General features: G+C 41.1%; 1 protein-coding gene across 1 annotated transcript in view; it reads left to right on the forward strand.

Moving 5' to 3' along the window:
• CDH4 (cadherin 4) overlaps window positions 1–25,398 on the forward strand; it is a 453,649-nt gene that overhangs the window by 289,513 nt on the left and 138,738 nt on the right. The window contains exon 4 of the mRNA XM_084296942.1: window positions 4,695–4,871. Coding sequence (XP_084153068.1) covers window positions 4,695–4,871 — 177 coding nt within the window. The remainder of the gene's footprint in view (window positions 1–4,694; window positions 4,872–25,398) is intronic.

Below are 25,398 nucleotides of genomic sequence, written 5' to 3' on the forward strand. Positions count from 1 at the left end.
GATGTGGGAGTTGCTGAAGAGTAGGTTAGGCTGGAGGCATTTCATGAATACTGGCAGTGTTGTTTGTTGGTGTAGAGAGGATGATTTTATGCATAACACAGACATACTTATAAAAATCCAGTTGTGCAAACGCAGCCTTCAAGTATCACGTTAGGGTACAGCTTTAGCTTCTTTCCCTGCTCTGGGGATGCAGCTAGGGCAGATGGAGGAGGGATAGACAATGCTGTGCTGTAGTAGAACCTCCTGCAGCTAGACACAAGCTCAGTCTCAGCCTGCATTGATGGTGCAGAGCATCTCTTTGGTGCTGCTGCTGTCTGCTCTGCTGCTGAACTCAGCACAGTGGGAGCAGATCCTAACACATAAAATGTTCTTTCTGAGGCTGTGAGTGCAGAGTGAATTGGAGGATATCATAATTCCTGTAACCCAATAATTAAGACACTAGGTGGAGTTTTGGGAAATCATGGACTTCTCTCTATCTTGCTGCAAATGCCTGTCATCGTTTCTTCATGCATAACAGGGTGAAAGCACCTCACAAAGGCAACAGGAGGGAAACCACCCTAAAGCAGCAGCACCAGATATGCTTGATTTGATAGCGATAAGGACTGTGGACAGATTGTGTTCTGATGACACTACAAAAGGTAGAGGAATATTTTATCTTTCAAAGATCTCTGCCTGAGATTCTGGAAAGCATATGGCCAGTAAGGCAATGAGAGAAGGAGCAGTTGTTATCTCAGTGAAAACTGTTATTCAGCAAAAACAGAATTTGAAGCTGTATTTTATAATTAATTTAATTTGGTGTCATATTCTGTTTTTGAGTTGAACTTTAGATCCCTGAAAACTCAAAAGTACAGGAGAGTTATCTGGGGCTCGTGGTTAGTTGTTGCTGTTATTCCAGAGATGCTCTTGGATGTTTCAGTTAGAGATCTGAATAGTTCTGGCATTTGTACTCACCAGACTTTGTTACTGCATTTGTCTCACAGCTTTTAAACAGCAGAAAACATGTACAACGTATTTAAACAACACCAGAGAAATTAAGGTCATGAGAATGCATCGTCAACAAATGAAGATAAAAAAGAACTGTTGTTTAAAAAAAAAATTGTTGTTGCAAGATGCTTTTGAAATTCTACATACCAAATTCAGAGTCATGTTGATGATTTATTCTAATGTAGGAAAACATCATCAAGAGTGACAAGCAAGCTAGTCACTGTCTAGTCACCTGCCAGCAAATATTTCATAAAGACTAAAAAGGCTGGTACTGCCTTGCTGAGCTGACACTAATTATTTCAGTATACGCAGAGCTTTGGGATTCATGTTAATTCTCAAGTCTGTCTTTAGTTCAGACTCATTCCACTGTGTAAACTCAGCAGAGCACAAATTATTTGACCATCCTTTCATAATCTGTCCCCACGCTCACTTGCCAATTATATAAACTGATCCAAATACCTGCTCTCAAAGGAATCCCATTTGGGAATCACAAACCAATTAAAAAAAAAGGGGGGGGGGGGGGGTTGTATATCTACTTTTCTGTAGCTCTTGTCTGGTAGTCCTATTTCATGTTGACATTCATTTCTGAGTATCTTCTTGAGATAACATTGTTTTCATCTGTGTTCAGAAAAGATATCTTTCTGGTGATAAAGCCCCTTTTAGATGAAAACTCTATCGAAAGTCACATATTGCATCCCATAGGAAGAATGAGTTCAACAGTACCTATCAATTTCCTGAATATCCCAAAAAAGTCTCCTGCTGTTGTAGCGTGATGCTCTTTCTTTGTTCATTACACACTTAAGTGAATATTTTTAGAACAACATCTAAATATTGAGCAGTACTGTAGTGATCTTGCAGCAGCTTAGTGACGATGCTTGTTGAAGGTGTATAAAACAGCATTCAAGCAAACACAAAACACCAGTCACCTCGGTGGCATGAATTAGCATGAGAGAGGATTTGAGAAATGTGGCTATGCGCGTGACTGAAAAAGACTGCATTTTGTCTCTTCTGTGAAAACTCTGCTCTGTTCGAACTGTCTCATTTTTAAGGTTTGCAGTAAAAATAGATGCATTTTTGCACAAATGCTTCCAATAGTTGCAGCCAGTAGATGTTCGCACTCCACAGGTAACACCGATCAGGGCCACAATCAAGCTGTGAGAATGGCCTCCTTGCTGCGATGTCCAACTTTCAGCATCCAGAAGGTTCACACAGTTTGGGAACCACCGCTGAGATGCATATACTGTTTAGTTTTCAGGTGACTGCCTGCTTCATTCCACTTCCAGATCAGGAATTGAAATGTGTTAGTGGATGGATTTACATCAAACTATAAACTCCAAAGCCATGAGTCTCACTGAACTCAGTGCCTATAAATAACTGCTTGCAAATGTGTGTGGGATGTTTTAGTTTGCACCTTTGGAGTAAAACTCAAAGTTACTGTAGCTTAAAATTGTAAGAGTCTCCCAAACACCTTTCCTGTTTATTCCTAATGGTGTTCTTGGGTTTGGGGTGTAAGAGTTTACAGAGGGAAAGTGTCTGCTCTTTTAACAATACCCTAAAGGACTAATGACCTTTTCCAAGGCAGCAAGGGATGACGAGAAAGAGGCAGCGATGGGAGCCAAGTGCAGGTCTCCCACTTGTGGTGCCAGCTACTGGAGTGAGTGGGGCCGAGCATCAGCTACTGGAGCGAACTGGGGCCTTCTGCCCCCAGCCCCTGGAGTGGGAGCAGTGTGTGCTCCCAAACCAGCTGCTGGGGGGACTGGCATGACTGAGGTGAGCGTGGGCTCCACACTGGCAGCCAGAATGGGGCCACAGGCCACAACCCATGTGCCTGGTGCCAGCTGCTGGCCGTGCAAATGTCCATATATTCCCAAGATGGTGCGCGTATATTTTCTAGCAAATCCTAAGCTGGACCAGCTGGTGAATAGCAGGGCATTGGGTCCAGGCTGGGGTATTTGGTGGGCAGGGGGGTCCATGCTGTACATCTGGTGGATGTGTGAATGTGGTGTGCATGAGGGACAAGTGTGAGTGCTGGTGCTGTATGTGTGCAGCAAACTTCAGGCCGGACCAGCTGGGGAGAAGGAGTGAGGTGGGTAAGGGAACCAGGATGAAGGTAGGGTTTCTGGGCTGACAGAAGGGCTGTGCTGGTGCTTGAGGAATCTGTGAATGTGCTGGAGAAGCTGGAGAACACTGTGTGTGCCTGCACTAGTGAACTTCAGTCCCTACCAGCCAGAGAGCAGGAAGGGGTCTCGGCTGTCTGTGTTTTATGTGAGCCCTGTGTGTAAGTGCTCTCAAAGGTTGCCCTGATCAAGTCAGTGGCCAGTCGTGTCAGTGACCTTTTTCTCTCTGTGTGTCTGTGTGTCTCTGGGATACGTGCTCAGCTTGGCTGCCACCTGAACCTACAAGGGGAAAGTAGCAGCCACATCCCCCAGCGTGGGCAGAGACCCCAGGGCACCCGGCTGGGCCCCAGCGCCCAACAGGGGCGGTGCTGGGCAGCAGTGGCTGGAGGAGGTGGCCATGCTCTTACCACCTCACCTAACATGAGGCATTGAGTTTTGGATAGATTGTATTTTCTGAGTTAAAATAGCTGAAAATTTTAACTTCCAGAGATTTGTATTCCCACTGAATCTTACCTCAAATCGAGAGAATTTGGCTTCCAATCTTTCTGATCTCTGAAAGTTTAAATATTTTCTTCTGGTAGTGCAGGTCATATGGAACCATGAAATTGCTTTCAACAAGCTCGTCTTTGTTATTTGTCCTTTTCTTTGGACTTTTCAGTAACTCCTGGAATCTTAGAAGGCCACAGAGTATTTAAACATCGGGACTCAGTAACTTCTGAAGGGCCTAGATTTCCAAATCTGCATTTTGTTGATTCTTTGTTCTGTAGAGCAAAAATCTTCTAACATTGTACCAGGCTCTTGAAGTCTAAAACATGGTTCCACCATTTCCATTTCTATGCTGCAGGATTTTAATGTGAACAACACCAAAGGTTGCCATGGGCAGAATCAGAAGTTTAAAAAAAAAATCACAAAGAATGACTCAAAAGCATTCCAAATAATGAAAATTTCTTACTGACTGAGATATATTACACTTCCCAGGCTACAAAGAAAAATATGTATTCGGGATTTGTATTCAAAAGCCAGCTCTTATAAAAAGGTCATTTCTCATGAAGTACTAAGAAGTTGAACTAATTCACCTTTGTAGCCGTGGAGCTGACTCTCCCTCTGGTCATGATTTGTTTGGTTTGGCAGGATACATCTGCAGAACCACAGACCACAGGTTGTTGTAACCCTGTTAATGCCAAGGAGCAGGGTAACTTTGTAATATAAAACCTGAACCCATGACATAGGCATTAAAGGAATTTTCTTCTTTTTTACTGTGTTCTGGTAGGTTGCATTTATTAGAAATTTGCAGAAATGTCTTTACCCCAAAGTGCTGCTAAAGCTCCCTGCAGCTGGTGTAATGAAGACGATATATTCTGGGAGGCATCTTGATTTGAGAGTGACAGCTCCATATATCTGTGAAAATGAAGTGGCAGCAGAGTTGCCAGTAAAGCATATTGTGTCTTTGTGATGCAGAAATATATCATGTTAATAACAATAATTTTCACAGTTACATGTGACCATTTGCACACAGGGAAGCGCTGCTGTTGGGAGAGGTCCTAAGAAGCGAGGAAAAAACTAACTGGGTTTGTTTTCTTGCTTCCTAAACAGCCAAAGGGAAGGAAGAGCATACCCGGGGAGCTGGCGCAGCAGCAAAGTGACACCCTCCTCCCGTGGCGCCAGCATCAGAGCGCTAATGGCCTCCGGCGGCAAAAGCGAGATTGGGTCATCCCACCAATCAACGTGCCAGAAAATTCGAGAGGCCCCTTTCCACAGCAGCTGGTTCGGGTAAGGCAAAATAAGAGATGGAGATAATGGTAATTTTGCCGTGGGTCTAGTGAAGTCATAGGTGCAGTCCAAGCTCGTGGCATGGGAAGGCTGATTTGAAGTAGGGGCTCTCTGTTCTTCCTTCCTTGCGCAGGAAAAGTTGCCTTTTGCACACTGCTGAAGCACTGCTTTTCTGAAGTGAATTGTCCCAGTTTTCCCTCCCCCAGCTGAACAGCAGCCTAATCGCCTCCTTCCAGCCAGTCCCCCAGGAGACGCCGGCATTGATGCCAAGATGGCACTTTGCCCGCGCTCTCATCCAGAAAACGGCTGCAGGTGTAAAGCTGGGCTTGGTGACACCCAGCACTGAGGGGGTGCTGCATCCTTCCCTTCCTGCACCGAGTCGCAGTGCAGATGCGTGGTGGGGCTCAAGGAGTTTGGCTGCCTGCCGCCGCAGATGGATCCCTCATCCTCTGCATGTTGCTGGTTTCTTTCTTTACAAGGATGATCACTGAGATCAAGTTTGCCCATGTGGTTTTCTGTGATGGTTTATTGGATGTCAGGAAAAGAAAAAGAAGGGGAAAGAAGCCTTGACAGACACATTTGGTTGATATATTATTGCTATTGATAAGTGTTAGCAAAATACAATTACACATTGCTATTCCTCTTACGGGCGCTGGTTGTATTTTTTGGAGCAGTAGAAAGATTGACTGTAAGAAAAGAATTCTCTCACAGGATGTTTCAGCTCTTCCCTTTGAAGAAAATGGTGACAATTATAAAATTTCAGAACTTATTTTGAGTGACAGTGGTGCGCAATTGGCATCAGGAACTTCACCTAGTCGTCTTGAAACAGTGCCTGGATTCAAATGAGTTGTTATCATTATCCATTTCACATGAATTAGCTCAAACTGTTACGCACAACCAATGTCTGGGAGCACACAAGGAGCTGGCTGAGTCTTTTAGAAGTCCAAGTGAACTTTGCAGTGACTCTTGTAATGACTGAAGGTACAGGTGCTCAGTTCACTGAGTATTAGGTACACTTGAATTGTTGGTGACATTTCTTTGTGTAATTAGGGAGATGTTACAAGGAATAGTAATAACTGAAAAAAAAAAAAATTAAAAAAAAAAAAAGTACCAGGTGGCAAATGTTTTTGTGTGTGTCCTAGAAAAAGGAGTCTGCCAAGGAGTCACTGTATGTTCTTCAGTGCTGGGTGAGGAGTGACCTGCTAATGTTTTGTCCTAGCAAGTTGAAGAAATGTCTGAAGAGGAAGATTACTGAATATGTCAAAATATTTCCATAAATCAGATTATAGTTTAGAATAATTCCTGAATTCCTGTGAAAAATAAGTGGGCTACTTGCAAAATGATCTTATGCCCTGGCCCACTCCCTGCTGATTTCTTTTGGGTTTGACTAGACAGCGAGGACAACTTGGCACCACTGTGCCATGGAAAATTTATTGATTTATAAGGACTGAAATCTCTGTGGCAGTTTTTATTCTTACAGTCTGGAGATAAAACATGAGGCCTCGGGAATACAATACACCAGTGTTAATGGAAGTGGCAAATGTTAAATTTTATATAGGTACAGGAGAATTTATATTCATCACTTATACTACTGGTAACCTTGGAAAGGTAACCTTGGAAAGACAACCTCGCTGTTGGAAACACTGGGCTCCCAGATTGTCACGAAAATACATTCCATTGTGTTTTTTAAATACAGATGCTAAAGAAAATACTGAAAAAATAAAAATTAAAAATAGGGTAGGAAAGTGAGAATTTTTTTTATAAAGTGCTGCTTTCCTTTTCTCCTGACATGCAGAAAGTATTGTAATGACAGGGAATATCATAGCTTTGTACAAATGGTGTAACTTGATTAAGCATGAGAACCCCTGATGTTTCGGGCTTGGGTCAAGTTTCTGCTCATCTGCAGCAACTGGCCTACTTGCTGGCCCCTGAATATGAAGCTTGGGTGATTCCTAGCAGGAGTTACAGCTTTCTCTGTTAGGCTTTGCTCTTTAATTATCCAGAACAGGACAAATCGACATCTTCAAAGACCAGCACTATCTGGTTATTTCCATCCACATAATCTTCAGATTGCCCTGGAGCATTCTGCTGTCTCCTAGATCTAGGTAACAGTTTTGATCTGATTTCCCATGCTTTTGCTCACTGGGCGCTGAATATTTTTGTGTCCATCTGCTCACAAACTGGAGCTAGAAGTGCACATGTGAAGTTACAGCACAAATCTCATTTGTATGGAAAGAAGTCTGTCACAGTTTTATCTGCTAGTTTTTATAAAGTGTTCAAACTTAATGCCAGTTCCTGGGCACTGGACTTTTTGTGCTCCAGAGAGCCCTGCTTGTATTTCCATTTTAGAGGTATAACTAATGGAAACCAGTCCTTCCATTATCATATCTTTGGTTCTGCTTACATGGAAGAAAAGGAAGGGATGGCATGAAAAATCTGAATACTAAAAAAAAAAAAAAAAAAAAAAAAAAAAACTACCAGAGGTACATTTTCATTGTACCACTTGCTGGTTGCGTTTTTATAGGTCAGACTAATTTGAAATGCATAGGCAAATCTTTTTGGTTCCCTCCCACTCCTGCTTCCTATTGTGAAGGTAAAAATTCCATTTTATGGAAGTTGATTAGTTACTTGTCAGTATTTTTAGCAAGGCTGTGCCTGAATGAAGTTTAAATTATAGCAAAGGTGAACGTAGCTTGATGGGAGTCACACACCTCAAAATGCAGCCCTATCTGGTTCAGCTGGGATCAACTGTAATTCTGTGCTCATTAAAGCATTTCATTCTGATAAAATACGTTAAATGAAAAACTTTTAAAAAAATGAAAAAAGGAAGAAGTCACAACATTATTCCTGCCAAAAAAACCCTCTGTTAATTACAGGGTTTTTTCTTTCAAAGGAACATCCGTGTCTGTTCATATGCATCAACCACACTAACTAGGAAATGTGTTTAAGAAAAACAGTATGTAAAAAAAATAGGAATTTCTGATGAGTTTCAGTGGCTGAAAAAAATCTACCTATAAATACAAATACAAGACCAATTCTTCAGAGATTGTAAATAAACATCTTATGTATAAGGTATAATTTTTTTATTGGTATCAGTGTTTTGCAAATTTTGGTTTTCTGTTCAAGCTGAAGAAAGTTATTAAATTTTATCGGTATATGCATATTTATTTTGCAAACATTTATGAAATTCTTGGTTTTAATTTCCTTGTGCTTCATTTCCACCTTTGTATTAGGAATAATATTTTACATGCTGTGAAATATTTTACTGTAGTGAGGATAATTTCATCACTAATTGTCAGGTACTCTCATTATTAAAACTATGAGGTCCATAAAAAAGCCTATTAAAAATACAAAAACAATATGAAATCCCTATCCTTCCCCAAGCAAATGACTCATGCAGGCACACTGATCAACCAAGATAGCATATTAAATAGTTGCTTCTTTGCGGAGTACCCTCTGTTTTCTCACTGATTCATGCTTTTTAGCTACATGCGTAGCTAATACTTAATTATCTATTATCTAATCATCTATTAGCTTATCCTGTATTTCATCTTTTTTTTTAACTTCAAAAAGTTACCTCAGTTTTGGGTCCAGTCTCTAGCTTCTTCTGATGGAAATATTCTGGTAGTTTTAGATGCTGAAGTCTTAGCCAGTCTCACTGGGCTGTATGAAAAACATTCATTTAAAAGACAGCAGCTTTTAGTCGTGGTGAGCTTAGATAACAGGCTCTTGTATCAACCACTGCAACTGTATACACCCTTAGGAATGCTCCAAACTTCCAGCTTCATCTCTAGGTTCTTTCTAGAGCTCTTATGAGCTGCCTGTCTCCATCTTGATCTGCAGTGACCCTAATTTTCCCAACTTGCCTGTGTCAAATCTGGAACTGAAACAGGTGAATTTTGCCTGTGAGATCTCTTACAATAAACAACTTGTTTGTTCTCATTACGCTGGCAAGAAAATCCATTGCAGATGACCAAGATGGGATCTCAGTGCCCTTACAAACTGCCTTGATTGCATGCTACAGGCACAGCATGCTCCCTCATATCTGAACGCTGGTAATCTCAGACACAAGAATACTATAAATAATCTAATGTGTATAACAGGGAATAAGAGGGAAGGATGCATTTTATGTAAATTTAATCAGAAAGTCCTGAAGTGGTTTGGAAAGTTGGCAGAATATAATATACCTGAAGACTCTCGCCTTGCTTCTTAGCAGAGGTGCCATTGATTGGTTGGGTTTCGTGCAGCATGATGCATGTTAATGGAGCAGAGAGCTCTTTTCAGCATGCTGGAGAACCCCAAGGTTTTTGTGGATGGGGTTTAGCACACGTTAAGCTATATGGTGAAATCAGATATTTAATATGAAAGGACTTGATAACAGAGTCTTGAGCTCTGCGGATTATTTGGGTGCTGTAGCCTGTCCTAATTCAGGAAATAGACGTAGTGAGACAGTTCCCCAAAAGTCTAAAATCCCACTGCTGGACGTGCATGTAAGGTGTACTGAGAAAATCCCCACTGTCATGGACTGTCATCCCTCAATACTGCCATTTCCCTTGCTCATCCACAGGTATTTCAGCATGCACCTTTGCGCTGTTTTTAAATAGTTTTATTGTAGGAAATCCCTCATGCCTCCTCTATCAATGACGTTGCTTACTGCTGTGAAATTGGCAGTTCAGAATCCATTAACTCCCAGCTGCAAGACAGATGGCATCTGTCTGTGGTGAGAGAAGGTTTGTTGAGAAAAGGCCTCGCAAATGCTTCCCCAAGGATGTCAGACCTCACTTCTCCTGAGAGAGACACAGACAGCCTTGATTACAAATAGGCCTAGATCTTCCTTATTCTTTGTGGGAACAGGTGTTTCTTTTGCCTTATTAGCCACAAACAACAACAACAAAAAAATATGATTCTGGCTCTCAGTACATGTCATCTTTGGTACCACTATGAGCATTATCGGCCAAAATTTGAAAATTAGACACTTTGGTCTCTATTGTGGCAGCCGGAGAGAGATGAAAAGGAGCAAGCCAAGAAGGTGGAGAGGAGATGGGCCATCATGCACACGGTGTTGCTCTGTAGAGCCACAGATTTCTTTGAAGGATGGTAGATGGCAACAGCCCTTGGCTGTGATTTCATGACACAAACCAGCTTGAAACCAAACGGAGAAAGATTAGCAGGAAAATGTTTCAATAAGCACGGTCAGGTGTTGCCATGGTCCCAGCTCTGGTATGAACCTGTCCTTTTGGAGTGTGCATTCAAAGCAGGAATCTGCACACTTTGGATGAACAGGGAAAGGAAAACGTACTCTTGACACCTCCATTTGAAATTTTTTATAAGCAGGCAGTTTAAAGCAGGTTCCTAAATACATACCACACTATATATATTCTTCAAACTACATTCCTTTGTTTGTATTCTTGCTGGCATATGAAGACTGGATGTCACCCTTAACTCTCCCATCATTTCACAGAAATAGCAAGCCAGATCCTGATGTGAATTCAGGCATCTCTGCCAAAGCTGGTGGGGCTACACCAGCGTATTCCATTTGGGAATCTAGGTCGAAGAAAGCAGATGCCCAGTGCTTTATGGGCATTACATGCATGCGCACACACAGCATTATGGATTGAAAAGTGCAGCTACAGCATAAATGCTCCATTTGAAATTCTCTTACAACAGCATTCAAGCCTATACTGTAATTATACATATTGTATTTCCTTGTATTCAGACCCATGGGGAATTTATATTGTCCTTGCTAAAGCCAGAGGGACTGAAGGAAAGCAGTCATTTAATGATTCAGCTGTCTTGGGCTCTATGATTTAATCAATCATATGAAAGAAATTTTTAGATTCTTTGTGTTTAGAGTTCTCTTGTCTGAGCAGAAAATGTTCCCTTTTTGAATTGCTTTAATAGCTGTATTTATGCAGCTGAAAGTTCCTTAAGAAATGAAAGTAAAATCAAATTGCTGAGAATGCCCAGATAATTTATCTCAGAATATTCAATTAGAATATATTAATATTTTAGATTTCCATCATTAATTTAATATTCAGAGATTTAATTTAGTCGTTGAATTGCTGTAGTGCCATGCGTGGGTAGATTGTTAGGCTGAGTGCTTAAAACACCTGCCACAAATGGGTGAATCTCACTTTGATTCCCAAGAGCACAAATGCCTTTCTACTGACATAAGTCTTGCAGTAAAAACTCAGACAGTAAATCTTGCCTGTGCTCTGCATTTTTCCATAATTGCAGAATGGAATAATACAATCTTCTAGCAGAAAGAAATGCAAGAGCCTTATTTATTTATGCAGTCAGATCCAGACTGAGGGGGAATTCGGTGCCTTGTGGTTCTGAATATGTTGGTATGTTACTGAAGAATTCTATTTTGCCAGCCCAGTCTTGTTACTTACTCAAGGAGAACTGTTGAAAATGAGGTTGGGGTTTTAAGGTGATTGACACTTTGCGGACAAATATCAAGGAACTCCCGTTGCCCAATACAGCTTAAAAAACTTCCCCTGAGATTTTGCCATTTACCAAAACGCTTTGGGAATAGTAATGTAAGCGGGAAAAAGACCCACCAAATCATAAAATAAAACCAAATCCTAAAATGCCATGCAAGTTGGAAGTGTTAAATTTTCAATATAGTCCCAATGGCTTTAAAAAAATAAAAAATAAAAAAAAAAAAGTACAAATTTTTAACCTGAGGTTCTCTAACACCATTGGCAGCAATGAGACTCTGCTCCCATTCAGATCAGGAAGCATCAGCATAAAATTTCAGAAGCATCAAAATTCATTGATAAAACTTAAGTGAAATCCTAGGATGATACGTTTTTGGTTGATTGTTCAGATGCCATTGTTACAGAATCAGTGGTTGTGTTTGGTACTTTGTGTCTTAAAACTTACAGCCATGTATATGTGTGGTCACCTAATGGTACAGATCCTGGTCAGATAGGTGCTTACATACATTCCTAAAAAGCAAAGGCAACATAACTACTAATATTGCAAGCGTGAAAACTAAGACGTTATGAAGAGTGAAAGACAGTGAAAATTTGGGGTACAGTCAGTGAAACAGAAAGGGTAGCCTGATAACAGACCTTTGGTCTGACCTCACATATGATGTTTTAATCTGTTTTGCAGTCATTCAGAATCTCCAGGGTACAGCAGAGAGGGCCACACTAATAGCTATTGGTGACCATAACACCAACTGCTACTCTAAAAAAAAAAAAAAAAAAAAAAAAGCATTTTATATCTATACAGTCTTTGCTTTTCCGTACAGGGGCTGGTCCTTGGGTTATTAGAAAAATCTCATAATGGATTCAGGTTTTACTGACTATTCAGAAATCTTTTCTTGATGGCTATGTTCAGTCACTGTATTTCATGTCTGAGTTCAGCTGCAAGGTCTGCACATCTGGTCTGCTAATGTACAGGGATGCAAAGGTGCTTGTCCACTGCCATCCAGGGACTAAGCAGCAGCTCTCTTTCCCTGCTTGCTCTCAGTTGATTACACAACCCCCATTTTGCCATTACCTTTTACCTCCTGCTCTGAGTTCACCTAGAGAACAGAAAAAGTAGGAAGCACAGAAGGATAAGTACCCCTCGCCTTGAACTGTCGTACCAGCCATATTGCAAAATAGTTCATCAATCACTCCAAAGAGTATTTAGCTGTAATACCCCATTGCACATATTGCAACATATCATTACATCCCCATCCTCTACAGAAAGTGAAATAACTGTAATAGCCGCTCAGTATGGCTGTCATTATGTGTAGAGGCAAAGGCAGGAAGGCATAGTCTGAGCTAATGTACACAGCTCGTGAAAGCTATTGAAAATCTGTAAAGACAGAGGGTACACACAAACAGTGGGTTAATTTGCTAAGAAGATGATTTGGGTTTGCTTATGCCTTTTCCAAAGAATAATAATGATAAAACTAAGACACAAACAAAGGAGTTGCAATCTGCCTCTCTGCTTCAATAGTTCATTATTTAACACTCATCACCCGCATTAGTAATAGGTTACTGTGGGACGAGGCTTCCTTGATGAATTGGAGTCCCAAAGACGTAGTGGGGGCTGTGTGGGTGTGAGTTTGGATTTGCAGAATGATGGTGCAGATGTAACCTTGACAGATAAGCTGTTGCTGAAATTCACTGTTTTAAGCTGGAATAAGATATGAAGAAAAAAAAAATCCACACTTTTTCTTTCCTTACTATTGCATATGTTCTCACTAGTCTGCACCGCTGAAGAATTAAATTCAGCACCCTGGAATTTAAGATGCCAGCTTTTAAAATTTTAGAGAATTTACTCTTGGGCTAATTTTAAGCTTTCACTGCTGCAGTTAATTGTTTTATTTATAACAGCTGAGATTTTCAGAGATAAAGGTGTCACCGGCTAAATCCTTTCTCAGCTATGTCTAATGCAGACTGATGAGAGGTGTAAGCCATGCCTAGATTGGGGAGCAGCAAAGAGTGGATGTGCAGCAGTTTACCACAGTTTTGTTAAAGTCTTCATCTCTTTGCTATTTCTGTTTTCTATTGCTGTTACCATATTTTTAATAATGACCATATTTTTAATAAGATTCGTATTTGCTGCTAATTTCCTTAATTTAAAGGACATTTTCCTCCTAGCCGAACAGTTAGACAACTGAAAAACAAACAAACAAAACCTTGGATTATATTAAGGGAAACATTTTGCCCAAGGCAGTTTGGGTATATGCAGATGGTACTGAACATTTTGGCCAATGTTCAGCAGAGATTTCAAGTACGTGCCTAAATTTGAGCCTTTACATAGTTGCAATGTCTCTTCTGAGTCTATTTAGTGACTGAAAGCTGAGGACACGAGTAGTGCCTTACTGGATTAAGACCAACCATTGAGCGTTATGCAGCAGCAACCTCTTTGGCCATGCCTATAGTTTTCCTGACAGTCCCTATGTTATTCACATTTCTGTTCACGGATTGCAGGCATACAGAGGCCATGCTTCCAGATGTACACACCTCTCCAAGCCTCGCATATGCTATGCAAGTATATTCCTTTCTGTCTAGCAGACACCAAGCCAGGAGCCTGCCCTGAAAAGCTAGCCAGTAGACCTCGACTTTCATACTTTGGGGACTCGGTTTCATATTTTTGGTACTAGTTAAAGAAATATGAATTTCTTTCCCCCACCCCCCCACAAACCACGAGAAACTTGTGCATCCCCTGAAAGCCCCTGCAGTTGCCTTTCAGACTGAGCTCAGCCTTGGACAAGGATTGGCTGCAGGTGCAACAGATATAGTCCTCCTCTCAGGGGAGGAATGAGGTGTGCTTGACTACGGCTGACCTAAACAGTGTATATTCTGCAGAAAAAGCCTCTAGGAAGATCAGGGACTGTTTGTCCTTCATTAAGGATGAGGGAGAGATGCTGGCAGAGGGCTTCAAGGTGAGTGAATGTGCAGAGGGTGTTCAGGGTTCAGCTACAAGAGGCTGGAGGGGAGAGCAAAGTTGCTCTGGCCAAAACTTAAATGTCTCATGTGAAAGAGAGCAAGCTAGCTAATGAGCGGGTAGAAACTGAAAACAAGGCCTTGGCATTATTTAATATTGACAAGGGACTGCTGAGCATGGACGTAGCCTTGCACACCCCTGGTGCCATCCTGCCAGTGACCGATCACATCTTGTGTATGAGACGGTGGGAGCCCCGTGTGCGATGGGGCTGTGCTTTGGTGCAGGCTGTGATTCCAGTGAGAGAATGCTTTAGAGCACTTTTCATAAATGTGTGTAAAGGGTCTTCTCCCTTCTTCAGCTCTATGCATGATTTGGGGGATATATATTTTGGATTATACATAACATCTAGAAGTAAAAAAGAAAGTCACTCAGTATGTTTGGTCTTGCCAAAACAAACCGTCAGGGCATGGCCTCCCCCTGCAAAGCTTCACCAGAGCATTTCTGCTTTGGGCGTTGGGTTTTGGAGACCAGCACAAAGCTTCAATGACTTGTGTTATAAACCCACAAAACTGAAAGTTTATACTGGAAACATTAACAGCGCTTTAAATGCTGTAGTGCTGGCAGGCATCACAGGGACAGTTCACCTTCCAGCCATTATTCACTTGCAATCTCTGCTCATTTTAATCAAAATATTAAATGACCTGAGGAGGTGTTTGCACCTGTACTTGGTTTTACAGCCCTGCTGGGCTGTTTTGCAGTTGACTTACTTGATTTGTGCTCTGAGGCTTTGTGAGCTGTAACATTTACTTAAGCAAAGTAGCTAATTTTATTGTCATAAGAAGTGGGGTGGTTTAAGGCAGAAGAAATGCTGGGCAGGCTTGTTGTTTTTGCCTATGAAACGAAAGGCATGGGTGACACTGTGAGAAGGTTGTATATGGGGCCAGTACTTTCCCTGTTGGAGTAATTGGCCACACGTGGTCCTCCAGCCCCTCTGTGGGAAGCAGTGAAGCTGCAGCTCGCTGTGGTGCCCTGCTCAAGCAATTCAGGGAAAATGGCAGATCTGCTGTATTTCCAAGCCACTGTTGAAACTGTGGCAGCTAAAAGGCGGTGTTTCTGCACACACTGTAAGCTATTTGGAGTTATTTCAGAAGTAACAGTACTGGAAGGAAGCGTATTAGGTGAGAGAGGGAAAGGAATTAAGATTAAGGATCCTAACTAAAAAGTGTTGCTGGTTATTCCGCAACTCTCTTTAGGGATTTCAGCTAGTTGGAAAGCAAAAATAAATGTTTGGCCATCTTAACGTTTTCAGTGGTGTGGTTTGTAGTGAAATGATGACACAATTTACTTACCAGTAAATAGCATTCAGCTGCATCTAACAAAAAGAAATTAGAGTGGAAACATCAGACATCATCAGAACATAAATCTTTAACGGAAGATTATAGCTGTTATTTATTATTTGAAAGCAAACAATTGAGAAGCAAGGTGGCAGTTTTCTTTCAGTGATGGGAAATGCACCCTCTATTGTCTCCATGAAAAAAAAAAAAAAAAGAAAAAAGAAAAAGAAATAATGCACCAAAGCTTTCGCATTCAGCTTGATGGCAAAAACACTATTCGTTAGCATCTGTTTTTGCAGGGAAACTCCTGTTAAGAGAGGAATTTAAATATTGGAGGAAGCATTTCCAACAACTGTCTAGGTTTACTGAGTATTTTTCAGACAGCGTTATGTTTATGGTACAGATTTTTGTATGCTAGAGGAAAAGGCAATTCAAAATTTATGAAACAGCTGCTGTGCCTTTTGAGCACCTAAGGGACAGAGTGACACAACATATATGTATTTCTGAAGTCATTAAAAGACAAAAAAAGCTTTCTATTATTCCTTTTGAACCATAACCCACAGTATCTGCAAGTATTAAAATGTTTTCTTATAATTTTTTAATTAGACATGAATACAGAATTTAACATTCAGGTATAACATGCTATTAGGAAATCAGCTCTTTTCTTCTTTCTGTATCCATCCATCCAGTTGTTAAAATGTCCCCCTCCTTTTTTTTTTTTAACCTCTTGTTCCTAATGAGACTTCCTCCTTCTCCCCACGACTCTTTATGTAAGCAACCTTAGCTCTTGATTAATCAGTAATTAGGGAAGGAGTCATACTGATTTCAAGCCTCTAGTATCATACTCTCAAACTGAAACTCAAGACTAAAATCTAAAGGAAAGCTGTAGTGTCAATATTATGCTATGTCTGAGCATATGATGACAAAATCATATCAGAGTCAGACCAGGCAATATCTATTTATACAGGCGTGAATCTAAGCTGCTTAATATGAGGTGTAACATCATTGTAATTCTCTCCCCTAGCTGTTTTCCACACACACTCCCGTTATTGCCTATTTTTGTCATGATCAGCATTCAATATTACAGCTTAAAGTTTACTATGCCCTCTGTCATCGCAACTGACACGTACTGTTTCACTTCACTTTGTATTTGCGGAGCAGTTAGGGCCTAATTCAAAATTTAATGAGCCCTCATTAACCTCAGTGAGCTTTGGATCAATCCCTTGTAGTCTAATATTGTAATAATGCCAGGGTATTATGGAGTTAAAAGCTACCATACAGTGGTCTGAGGATAAAGTCACGGCAGGCGTGCGGCTTAATGGGGTATTAATTGGATAGAGGGTATTCATAAGTACAGAGCACTGAGTGTGTATATTGTTGAAAGAACAGAATAACTGCTGAGTGGTATGATCTTGAAGTAAGGAAAACCTGAGTTTCCCTCTCCATCAGTCTTTACTATGATTGTGCATCGGGCATTTAAGGAGTTAACCCAGATTGGGGAGAGTTTTCTACCCTGGTTAATGGATGTTGTAATTGACAATTCATCTTCTCTGGTAATCCTGTTCTGAAGTTCTGCCCATGTTGACTGCATCAAAACTGTTCCTCAAGAAGCAAAGTATTCTCACAAAGGCGGTAGTGTTGGAAAGGATTCATCAAAGGGAGCTGCTAATTACACACAACAGCTTTTTCATTTCCCTTTTTCTTTTCTGGGATAAGGTGCTTTCAACACATAATTTAAAATAATGCAAAATGTTGTGTTTTCTGAGCTCTTGAAGCCAGTACACCTGCTGTAAGCAAGGCAGGCTCTGCATTTCTGTGCGCTGCTCGGAATACTGCCTTCGGGCTGTGCTGGTGGAAGCCCTGCACCAAGGCTCATCAGAGCAGTCCATATCAAATATTTTATTCTGCTTTCTGCTTTTTACTCTGTACAGATTTAAATATATATGTCTTGGAGCTGCTATATTTATTAAGAGACACAAATAGAAGAAACCAGGGCCAGGCTGTTGGGAAGGTAGGAAAAGGTAGCCCAGAGTGGGACTGTAGGTGGACCCGCTGTTTTGCTGCAGCCTTCCCCTCGTTCTTTACACAACATTATACTTACTTCTCTGATAGCTGCCCCAAAACCCTCACCCAGAGCAGGGTTTGTTCACCGAGCATGGAGCAGAGGCAGAGCTTGCCCCTGCATTCAAAGGCAGCGGAGATGCAGCCTGCCTGACTCCATCTCAGCGCTCACCTGCACTGCCCAGACAGGCACACAAAGTACCTTGTACCTTGCAGGGGATGGGAAGACAAATACGTTCCTGTGTTCCTTTGTGTCAGGAGCACTGCGATGATGGAAGCTACATCTGTACCTCAGGCGGTCTGCGGGGCAGCGTCGGGCAAAGCACAGAGTCAATCCTTGTTGATTTAGATTCCCTTATGGGCTGATGGGAATCGGATATCTGGGTGCGTTAACAAATCCTGTCTTATGCCCAGATTCCTTTAATGTGCGGATCTCTGATGCTCAGGACCATTTTCCACTACTGTGCTGTCAGGTGATACACCCTTAGGATAAAGAAAAACAGAAGGTAGCAATGGTGGTTCTTGTCTTTTTATACTGTTTTAGATCTTTAAAGGTAAAAGCCCTTGAAAGAAAAAGCATAGCAGCTTGGAGTATCTGTGGAGCAATTCCAACACCCTCCCAGTTCCTCCCAGTAACATGGGCTGATGCAGACCTCTGTGGACAGGGATGAGCCCCCTCTGGCTCATCAGCTGCCCAAACCCACCTGGGCCAGGCCAAGGGAAAAAAAAAAAAAAAAACCGTCTCTGAAGCTGAGCATCCAGCACCATTTCCTCTGTCCAGGGGACACCAGGTCACGCCTTGGTTCTGGTCTCAGTCTGGTTCCAGCAGGTTTTGCTGTCCCAGCTTTGTGGCCAGCATCACCAGGCTGCTTCTGCCTGGTGGTAGCCAATCTCATGTGCATAGCAACTGAGGGGTTTAGTTAATTTTCACATCTTTCCATTGGGGAGGACTGATTCCTTTCACTTATAGAGCCTAGATACATTCTGCATGCTTTGCCTTTTTAAAGAGCTCTTCCTTTCCTTCTGTGAAGCCACAGATGTAACAAGTCCTGTCTTTCCCCCCATGCAGCCAAATGCTTTTCCCTTTGGGCTGGTGACAAGTAGCTTTTTCTCCATATAGCTGGGGGGGGGGAAGAAGAAAAAAAAAAAAAAAAGAACAATCACATATGTAACCATTATAGAAATGTTTTTCTGGAAACTCCCAATGCATGCTAGCTCCAGAAGACAAGTCCCAATTATATTTTATTTTTAAGCAAAAGGCTGTGTAGTAGCAGTCTGGAATACATGTGCCAGTTTATGGTTCTCAGCACCAGTTCTTGCCTATCCCAACCCCATCTGTGAAACAGCCTTGAACATATATGCTAAGAAAGACTAGGAAATTCTGCTTGATTTGGTGCTGTCCATTCATTCTTCAATTGATTAAGCAGCTGCTAAAATGACCTTTCCCTCTGAGCTGTTCTGCAATGCTTTCCTCCCCTACAGAGCAATGCTGTAGCCTACATTCCTGCCTCCCTCTTCAATAAATTCTGACATTCCCTGTGCTGGACTTGTCTCCTGTTCCTCCATTTGGTGGTCATATCTGCTTCTGCCTTCACGCTTTCATTTTTGCTGTTGTGCAGTCCTGGGAACATTTCCCTCTGTGCATTCTCCATCTCAGATAGCATCGATCCTGCTGCTCAGCCATTCAGAACCAAGAGTCGGTCGTAGTCCCTGAGAGCTGTGAGGTCAGCCAAGTCTCTATTTCTTGCACTTACAGTCTCCATTCGTACTTCATTCCAAATCTTTCTTTACATGTATAAGCGTAAGAAATATTGAAAAATAATAGTAATAAAAATTGAGTGGACTTGCGATGTCTATGGGAATTGAGCATGTAAATACAGTCTATGATGAAACCTTGAGAATTCCCATTGTCATCGCTCCTTGGACTTAAAGACCAGTTAAATGTCCCAGTTACAATATTCTTGAGAGGTTGCTGTATTTTCTTACAGGACAGTGTGGGTGGAAGTGTGGACATTTTGCAGCTGAGGGTATTGCTTTAAGGATCGAATCTAAGTGTGGGAGATTTCATTAATCTTTTTCATTCAGCCCTTCTGGTTGATTTTTTTTTTTTTTAATTTATAATTATATATCTATGTGATTGAGAAAGTTGTTTATTCATTCAAATTGATGATGAATGATCAAGAAGAAAGTATGGACAGGATGTTTTTAGAGCCTTTCAGCCCTGTAGTTGTAGCCACTTAAACTGATAGCTTGCACTGGAAAATGGAATGTGAATCAGAGAAAACATGGGAAATAATAGGAGGAAAATGCAGAAGCCATTTCTGATGAGTTATATTAAACCCAAAGATCTTCCACTTCATAGAGAAATTATTTAAGTTTCATGCAGCTTTTGAGATTATGACAAGCTGAACAACTTGTTCTGGCTTGGTGCTCAAGCGCCATATGGTACTACTTCAGCAATTTGATGTGATATTATGAATAAGAGTGTATGAGTAGTGAAATGTTTTGGGTTTTTGTATCATATTGGCCTTCTGCAGTAGACATTAAAAACGAATTCTGTTCAGAGTAAGGGAAGGGGAGAAGGAAAAAAAGACCTGCAGGTTTCAATAGCGTAATTGCAGCAAGCAAAGGGAGAATGAATTTGTGGTGATTACGAAACCAGTTGCTAACAGAATCCCTTGGACAGGTGGGAACTATCCATATTCTACAGGCACTGCTTTCCTTTTAGGTGTTCTCTGCTATAATGCTAATGTTGTCTTCGAGGAAAATTTGTGTGCTGGTTTCTGTGTTCGAGTCTAGGGATTTGCAAATAATAATTGCTATGAAAGTGGAAATTAACTCTCTGTAAAAATAAAATTATGAGATAATCATTTAATCTCAGAGAAGTATTTGAAAATGATGGTCAAGACAAGATAAAATCCTGATTTGCTTGTTTGAAGAAGGGTCATCACTATTCCTTATGCTACCTCTTGACTAGTGATAGCAAGCTCTTCCCTTACATCATGTTGCAAAAGCAGTTCTTGGGGAGCAGAAAGTGAATGTGACTGCTGAATTTTTGAAGTAAGCTATCTTGTATTTATTAATTCTCTTGACATATGTAGTATGCATGCGTGGTACACCTTATACATTCATTCCTTGTGTGGTTTAGGTAGTGCCATAAATTCGACTTGCAAGTACCTATGTAGTGGACAATTGATGAGGCTTTGCCAATATTCTGCATTCTTGTAGCATCTTGTTGTTGAGATTTCAGAGAAGCTGTAAAGCCTGCCAGAGGGGCTGTTAATAGATGGAACCATAGTTTTCTATTTGCAATTCATGGTCACTTTCCATTATATATAACCTTTTCATAAAGCAATTCTGAAGGACTCTACAGCAAATAAGTATACCAATTCAACCTATAGGTAAATTGAGGTTCAGATGAATTAATGGACTTGCCAAGGTCCCAGGTACTAGTGGATGGCCTAGGAGAAGATGGAAAGTCAGGTATAATTTGCAGTTAGTGATCTGTACGAGTGTTTTAACAGCCAGCACATAGTGAACTCTGTACGCATAGCAAAAGCAATTTCTGAATATATGTTATAAACTAGGATGGATTTGATGTAATTGTTTGTGTAAACCATGCGTCTGAGAGTGTGGTAGCAAGACATGGTGAATGGAGGACCATGTCAGGATGTGGCTGTGCCTTGGGATGTATTAGCGCCAGCCCTAGTGAGCCCAGAAGGGATGGGACCGGACTGGGTCACCAGTACAGGGCTTCCAGGAGGAACCCCTGGGCGATGGAGGGGCAACATGGGCTGTCTGAGGATCCACGGCTTCATTCTTTCAGCAGGCCAAGACTATCAAGTGCAGGAGAGAGATCAAAGCTGGGGCTTTGACCTGACAGTTTGTGGGATATCACTATTGGGTAATTTTATCTTCCATTTTCAAATAACCTTTCAAATGGACAATAATAACAAAACCATGACATACACAGAAGAAAAAGGGCTTCCAGCCTGTCCAGAGCAGAGACCCTTGAGGCGAGGTTGTGTGTCAGCCCTGGTCAGCTATTGCTAAAGGCAGATGAGCCCAAGGCTATTGCTGTTGCTTTTGAAGTGCTTGCTCAGAAGCAGCAGAAAGGTCTCCTGACCTTCGGGGTGTAAAGGAGCATTTATCACATACTCACCAAGACCTTGATCTCTGTGTCAGCTGTGAAGGAAGGAAGAGGGTCTGTTCCATGGGCAGCAGGACCAATGCTCCTCCCTGACAACAAAGGCTTTGACAAATGCACCCCTGTTAAATGATGGAGTTGGGCCACCCTTAACCCAGACAAGCAAGAGGAATCTCCTGTGTATTATTGTCCTCACAGATTCCTCAAAATAATTGTTCTTTGCAAGGTTTAGTTTCCTTACTATGCAGTTACATACATTACAGGGGTTTTTTTGTTTTGTTTTGTTTTGTTTTTGAGGGAGAGTGGGGTTTAAAAAAAATGCCAAGAGCAAATTTTCAAATCTTGGCATGCTAGATCTTGTGGAAATTTGTGTGTGAAGCTTTGCACAAAACCTACATGATGGGCAGGGAAATGTGGTCAGTGAAAACACAAGCAACTGCTTAGATTGATGCAGAGTTTATCACTTGAGTGTTTAATGGGATGATGGAATAAGCAGTTGTACTAAATGCATGCCTTGAAAATTTGGCCCTAAGTTTCTTAGTCTGCATTACAGCCGGAGTAGGAGAGTTTTAATGGACAAATACTGCTTTGAACACAAACTGTTCATGTGGATAAGTGTCTATTTTTAAAGAAAAATAATAATTTTCAGGCAGTAATTTCTGGGTTTTTCGTGTCTGGATGTTTCCCTGAACTTGTTTTTCAAATGGCTTTTAGTTCAGAATAGAATTTTAGTTTATAATGTGCATAGTGCCTCATGCCACAGAGCTGACTGGCTTTCGCTGGCTGTTTTGCATTGGTTTTCTCCTCTGAGGTTTCCTTTCTTCTTGTCTTAATATATTCCCAGTTGGAATTGAGTTTCTTGGAAAAAAAAAAAAAAAAAAAGGAAAAAAAAAATGCATTGCTGCAGTGATTTTTAGCAGTTGTATCCTTTTATGCATCGTTCTCACACAGTGTGAACATTTTAACCTTTTCTTAATTATTAGCATTTCCATTCCCGCTGTTCATTAATCTACGCTGGGCAAGGACCATGATGCGTCACCCAGGGATGCTGCAGCAGCAGCCGCTCAGCTCTTGCTCTGTGGAAACCTCCACCTACCGAGATTTTCGTGGGGCATCTCCTGTTTCCCTTTTGAAGTCTGAACTTAAAACTGATTTATTTATTTTGTAATGGATAGGTTGGCTTGCCGTCCTGGTGAGTTATCTCCTTTTCTTAAGCTCTTTGAAGCACTAGATATGCTAAAATGTTGTATAAATCCAAGTAGCTCTTACTGCTCTTGAGTAGTAAACGGTGCGTAGCGTATTCATAATACAAGTACACAAAACCAATTGCAGCTGAATTATGGCTGACACCTGGTAAAATGTAAAATGAGGAATTGATAGAAATTAAGCAGGGAATTTTCTAACAAGTTTGAGGTCCAGCCTCTCTTCCTATGGCTCCAGTTCTTACTTGCAAATTGATTTGTGGTTGAATCTATAGTTTTAGCTACCTGACTTTTGTTCTCAGATATTTAGTAGTACGTGGTTTCAGACTTCAGTTCACAATTGAATTGCAGACACAAATGCTGTTGATGCTGAGAGAGGCTAAATGACTTGAAAAAAGTCAAAAGGGAAATCCAGCGTGTATTTGAGAACTGAACCAAATCCCCTAGTGTAATCCCCCACTGCCTTACTTGTTTTCTGTTTGCTCTGGAGCCGTTAAGGTATTGATGGTGGTAACTTTTAAGCAGAGCTTACAGGAAATTTTCATCAAATCTAGTTTTAAAAATAAAATTAAACCAAATTGAAACTTAGTTTGTGTTTCACATTCACATTATCGTCGTTATTGATGTATTTTTCATAATGAACAGAGGTCTGAGTGTTCAAAATCTGACAGTGTTTTGGCTGAAATTATTAAGATTCTATTTTTTACACATTTTTTTTCTGTTTTCCATTGCTTTTCTGCAGATAAAGGAAAAGCCCCGTTTCTCAAGAGCTGTTCTTTAGAACATAGTTGTGTTGTGCTCCTGAAATATTAACTGGTAACTCTCAAATTCATTCAGCCTAAGGTTTCTGAACTATGTATAGTAAAAATGCAACCACTTTCTTCTTGGTGAGAGTATAGTACTTAAAAATGTTCAGAAGTCCAGGGCTGGACTAACAGTGCTGCTTTTGATGTTTACAATAAAGCTTTAATAGCACTTTTGAAATCCTCATATGCAAAACAGTAGCTCTAAACTAAACAGGAATATCATCGCATAAAAACTAGACAACCTGCAGTATGATCGAAAGAGTAATTTTTCCTTGTTCTACCCAGCATGGTTACAGCTTTCATACTTCTCTTTTAACACTTTACTGCTTGCATCGAAGCAAGAAGTGTGTATTCCCTGCCACCGCACAATGATTTCCGTACCATCTCATAACTTTGTCCCGCTCCCTCCTGCATGGAAACGCTGAAAGCTCTACTTGAATCCAAACACACTCTTTAATTTCCTTAAGATTTATCTGCAGCCAAGGCGTATTTGAACAGCTTGCCGCGTTCACGGCTTCGCTATGTTTTGAACATGTTGCCGTGTTTGGATGGCAGGAGGTTAGGAGAAGATAGCACCGCTCGGATGCGTGCTGTCGTTGGAGAGGTGCTGTTTGACCTTTAACTCCTTGTTTTCATGCCTGATGTGTGGTGCTGTTGTGCATATGTAATGATATCAGCTGTGTGCTGGTAAAGCAAAAGGATTTTAAAAATTCTTAGTAGCTGGGAAACGGAGAGGAAAAATGTGAATATTGGGAAAACACTGGTTTTCTTCAGTGGCTGCTTTGACTGCACCTGCCTGTGGGTGCTAACAGGGCTTTGTTCACTTGATTGGACATTACTCAGGGGAGTTTTGGGGCCAAGGCTCCATTCTTGCCAATGGTTTCTTACTCCTCTTTAATTCATTAATTAGCAGCTATACCTGTTTACAGAATTAAGCGTGGGAGAGCTTTTATCAGCACGTCACCATATGAAATGTCATGGTATTCTCTTGGTCAGGGTTAAAAACATCTGACCGGAAAGTCTACAGCATGTCAGGACAATGTGTGTGACTCATGAAAGTGAGCAGTTGATGGTGGTGCTATTGAAAAAGTCAGTCCAGGCATGTTTTCTCCTACATAATTTTCCAATGCTCAGATATTTGAAAGTCAAAAGATTTAATACTTTTATCCATGGAGTATTTAAATTCAAGCTTGTGTTCTCGAATGTTTTAATTCAGTCACTTGGTTTTGCTGCAAAATACAGAACTGTCACTGGATTGCACGTAAGGATGGTTGGGAGTACGTGGTCCTGCCCCCCATGGTTGTCCTGCCTCACTGAAGCAGAGCATGCAGGTGCTGGAGGACTGGGTCCCATGTGGGGTTGTACGAAGTTGATAGGAAATTGTATGAGGTTGGCACCAATGTGTGCTTTCATTTATTTAAAAAAAAAATTTGGCAGCTCCCAGACAGAGTAGTGCTGCTGATCCAGTGTATGATAACATGCCAGAAGGGCAGTTCAAACACAGGCATGGGTAGTTTTCAAACGTGAGCTGCACAGCAAGCAGGCTTCCTTGCAGGACATCCACCTTTCCATTTCAGCTGC

Source organism: Netta rufina (genome assembly GCF_964035555.1).
Source record: "Netta rufina genome assembly, chromosome: 16".
NCBI lineage: Eukaryota > Metazoa > Chordata > Aves > Anseriformes > Anatidae > Netta > Netta rufina.